This window comes from Microtus ochrogaster, chromosome 10 (assembly GCF_000317375.1).
Source record: "Microtus ochrogaster isolate Prairie Vole_2 chromosome 10, MicOch1.0, whole genome shotgun sequence".
NCBI lineage: Eukaryota > Metazoa > Chordata > Mammalia > Rodentia > Cricetidae > Microtus > Microtus ochrogaster.
Window position 1 is genome coordinate 31,371,901 of NC_022016.1, and position 4,895 is coordinate 31,376,795.

The 4,895-nt window shown below is 37.0% G+C and overlaps 1 protein-coding gene across 1 annotated transcript in view; it reads left to right on the forward strand.

The window, feature by feature from the left end:
* Ift74 (intraflagellar transport 74) overlaps window positions 1-4,895 on the forward strand; it is a 76,389-nt gene that overhangs the window by 58,413 nt on the left and 13,081 nt on the right. Inside the window, exons 17-18 of the mRNA XM_005352759.3 lie at window positions 3,150-3,313; window positions 4,546-4,671. Coding sequence (XP_005352816.1) covers window positions 3,150-3,313; window positions 4,546-4,671 — 290 coding nt within the window. The remainder of the gene's footprint in view (window positions 1-3,149; window positions 3,314-4,545; window positions 4,672-4,895) is intronic.

The window sequence follows — 4,895 nt, forward strand, 5'->3', positions numbered from 1 at the left end:
TATATTTGAGACAGGGTTTCTCTGTGTAGCTTTGGTGCCTGTTCTGGAAGTAGCTCTTGTAGACCAGGTTGGCCTCGAACTCACAGAGATCTGCCTGCATCTGACAAAGATCCACCTGCCTCTGCCTCCCAAGTGCTGGGATTAAAGTCATGCATCATTGCCTTGCTTAATTCTAAAATTTTTAAGGAGCCTCTACACTGATTTCTGTCCTGTCTTCAAGAGTTTACATTCCTTCCAGCAGTGTTTGTGGTTTATTTTCTTGATGATCCACCTTAACCAGTTTTGCATGTATAGGCTGGTAGAGTTTACTGTACGCACATGATTCTTCAGTAGAGCTCCAGGACTTTTTCATCTTGTAAACTGAAATTTCATCAGGATGATGCATATGAGTGCACTCATGATGGGTGTGTTGTGACTGGCTTGTTCTGCTTAGTGTAGCAGACTCAAGGTTGTAACATAGGACAGAATTTCCTTTTTGTATGACAGCTGAGTAATAATTTCATATATGCTCTACTTTATTCATCAATGCATCTCTCTTATTTTTAGGTTCTTGAGTTGATTTGAGTATTTTAAAACCTTTATTCTTTTCTATAAACTAAGAAATTACATTAATTCATCTATATATTCACTTATCTAAGGTTGATGTTAGTTCAACAAGCTTTTTCCTCCTTTAAGTTATCTCAGTGCAACAGCCATTGGAAAACATTTCTTAAAGGCAATATAAATGCCAGGAAACAAAGTCAGTGATTAGGGTTGTATTTTTTACTTGCCTTTATGCTTTGTGTTTACATTTCCTTTTAAAAACTAGTCCCTGTGCTTTCTTCAGTTTTGCAGTTGGAAAGAATGAGAACGGACTTTAACAGAGATGAAAAATCCATCCGTCACTACAGTAAAGCTTTTCTTTTTCTGGAAAATTTCGTTAGTAAGATTTGAATTTTGACTTTGTAATTTATTTCATCTACTGTTTCTTTTGTTTGTTTATTTAAGCCTTCCTTCTTTAACCCTTCTTTTCTTTATGTCATTGCCCACACTTAAGACATTTCTTTTATCTGAAAATCACCAGAAGTTTATGATAATCTTCTTAACTGTTCTGAGATAATGTATGTTAATAGTGCCCGTGTGTGAATTGCCTCCCTTTCTGTCTTTGAGATTATCACTGGAACCCACCCGCCTCTTTTGTTCCCACTCTGTCTCTTAATGGAGTCCTCTTACTCTCAAGGGGCAGCATTACTTCTTAGAGAAGGTTGACAGGAACCGTATCAGACCGGTGAGATGACTGTGATTGAGTAAAAGGAAAAACAAGCCCACAAAGGGTTCCTATGGGATTAGTAATACAAACAAGTTGAGAAGCTCTTATACTGCAGTGTAGAGGCAAGGAATCTTGCTAACACTAGTTTTTATTTATATTTTTAGAAAGGAAACTCTGGGGAGTAAACAAATGTGCTGATGGCAGAATATTTCAGAAACATTTCCCCAGGTCAAAGTGGCTCCTCCTGAGATTTTGCTACTCTGTACACACTGGTTGGTAAACTCTGCAACTTCATAGCATATCAGAAGGAACTCGACTGCTTCCTCTTCCTGTCTCTTCCCTTGGAGAAGCTTTTAGCTTTTCATGGGGACCTGATGCAAAACAGAGATAAACTTTACTCTATACCAACCAAATGTTTGCTCCTTTTCTCAGTTTGTATAGTTCTTAAATGTATTTCCTGAGTATGTATCCAAATTACATTTGCAATTAAATTTATGCAACTGCTTACTTCAGTTAGCTAAGCATGTTTCCTATCTATGTTATTAAATGTCCTAAATTTATGTCCTAAAATAAGCCTTAATAACTTGTTCAGCATTTTATTCTTATAGCTGTTTCTAACCTTAGCAGAGATATGAATCCAAATTAAGACTTTTATGGTTTTGGATTTCTGAGATAGTTATGTTGCCCAGGCTAGCCTTGAGCTCAGAGCCTCCCTGCCTCAGCCTCCGGATGCCAGGATAACAAGTATGTGCCTCGCTTGAAATAGAAACTATGATAATATTTAAATCTTGTCGTAATATGGTTAAGCTTAAAACTCTGAAGGGGATAAATGAAAACTTCAATGAATACTAGCTTAATTATACCAACTTTAAGATATTTGGTCATATAACCACCCTTTTTAAAAATTACTTTTGTGTGTTTGCATGTGTGTGGGTGCACATGTGTGCATATAGAGACCCAAAGCTGATGGTAGGTGTCTTCCTCAATCACTTTCCACTTTTGAGGGAAGGTCTTTCAAAGGACCCTGAACTTGCCAATTGTGGCTCCTCTAGGTAGTCAGTGTGTTCTGGGATCCCCCGTTTCTGTCTCCTGAGTGCTGGGATTAGAAGCAGCTGCCATGCCTGCCCACCGTTTTTGAGGGTCTGGGGGATCCATACTTTGATGTTGTAAGCACTTTCTCTACTGAACCATCTCCATAAACCACAACTCCCTTTTAAAATCAGGGAGTTTTTTAAAGAACAGTTTATATACTAAGTGGAATTTAATATCCATTATACTGAACTTCTGTTCTTGTTCTGGGATGCCATGTGTTCTTGCCTCCTAAGTTACACATTATTTTTTCTAGAGCATTCACCTTCTCATTTGTTCCATTGTATTGCAAAAAATGTGGTTTTCCTTCCCTCCCTCTTCCCTCTCCCAAATCACACTGTTTCAATGTTCTGCATTCAAAGTGCTAATGTGCTGTCTAGTGTGTTCTTAAAAACAAGAAGTGTATTACATACCTTAATCCCAGCACGCGGGAGGCAGAGGCAGGCGGATCTCTGTGAGTTCGAGACCAGCCTGGTCTACAAGAGCTAGTTCCAGGACAGGCTCCAAAACCACAGAGAAACCCTGTCTCGAAAAAAAAAAAAAAAAAAAAAAAAAAAAAAAAAGAAAAAGAAAAAGAAAATGTACATTAAATATGCCCCATGTACAAATAAGGTGTATTGTTGTTTGCTGTAAGTTAATTATTAACACTCACGAATGTACATTAAATAAAATGCCCTTAAAAGAAACATATGCAGTAAAATTATATATTGGTCAGATGACTAAAATGTTGTGACCAGACTTCTAAAAACCTAAGGTTAGTCATGTAAAAGGAGTAAAATTTTAATTATTACCTTAAATTCTTAAACTTCAGACAGTCAGCGCCTGCAGCTGGATCTACAGAAAATGGAACTTCTGGAAAGTAAGATGACAGAGGAACAACAGTCTCTGAAAAACAAAATTAAGCAACTGACTGCTGACCTGGAGACATACAGTGACCTGGCAGCTTTAAAATCATCAGCTGAAGAAAAGAAGAAGGTAAATGCACAACAGAATCTTTGAAAGTTATCACCCAAATAATATAATATCCTTCCTTCCTTCCTTCCTTCTTTCTTTTTTCCTTCCTTCTTTCTTTTTTCCTTCCTTCCTTCCTTCCTTCCTTCCTTCCTTCCTTCCTTCTTCATCTATCTGCTTAAGACAGACTCTCAAGTATCTCAGATTGGCCTCAAACTTGCTCTGTAGCAAGGGTGGCCTTCTGATCTTTCTGCCTCATCTCTAAATCCTGGGATTATAGGGTTGTGCTACTATGCATGGTTTACTTGGGGCAAAAACCAGGGCCTCAGTTGTTTTTCCTTCATAGACTTTAATTCATATTACTTTATAGGACTTACTACTTTCAGTATATTATTTGACAAACAAACTAAAAAGTAATAAGGTTTGTTATATGTATAGTTATAATCTAAAGAGATTTGGAGGTTTTCAAAGAAGGTAAAAAGTAAAAAACAAATTGTAAGTTGCTCCCTAATGGTGTGGGAGAATTGTCTGTATTCTGTCAATCATATTATAAATAAACGCTGATTGGCCAGGCAGAAAATATAGGTGGGAAAACCAGATAGGAAGTAGAAATGATGTAATGAGAACAGGAGAACTTTGGGAAGGAGTAAGTTGATTCCTCCCACTCCTGCCTAGACCACTGAAGCAGCAGGATGTGATCTGCCCCACTGAAAAAAGGTACTGAGCCACATGACTAACCTAGATCAGAAAAATGGGTTAATCAAGATGTGAGAGTTAACAAGTAAGAGGCTAGAGCTAATGGGCCAATCAGCTTATAATTTATGGAGACCTATGTGTGATTTTCTTTGGGGCTAAACAGTTGTGGGGTACTGGGCGGGACAAAAACCCGAACAACAAACAGGACCGGTCATGTTACACCCTAATACAGAGCATTCCAATCTGTGGCACTTGCCAACTCCAGATTTGGATTATAGGTCTCCACTTCAGACTCCTCAGTTTCTCTCCATTGCCCTTTGCCTTAAAGTAAATTTTTTAGGGTTAGGATAGATATGGAAGTATTTATTGAGTTATTAATGCAGTTACTGTTCATGTAACTTATTCAAAGAGTATTTTTGTAAATAAATCTTAAAGTAATTATAATTCTAGTTTTATTTTACAAAGTAAAATCATTAAAATTTCTAATCCAATGTGATTTCTATATTGACTTTTTAGACAATTGCTATAACTTCTATGTATTACTATTTGGATCTATCTAGAAATTGCATCAAGAAAGAACAGTATTATCAACCTATAGAAATGCCTTTAAGAAAACAATGGAAAAGCTGACGACAGATTATGAGACACTGAAAACACAACTGCGAGAAAATGAGACACATGCTCAGGTGAGAACATGCAAAGCTCACTTTGAAATCAGTTCCCTTTCATGTTGTCTGTCTTGTTCTTAGTCTGTGTTTTTTACTCCATACTCCTTTTGTTCTTGTTCTTGTATTATAAGCCTTCCAGATTTTTTTTTTTCGCTTTGAAACAGTGAGATTTTGTGCTAATCTCTCTTTAGTATGAATTAATGTCTATTTTATTCTCTCAGTAAGCCCGTATGAAAAGTAGG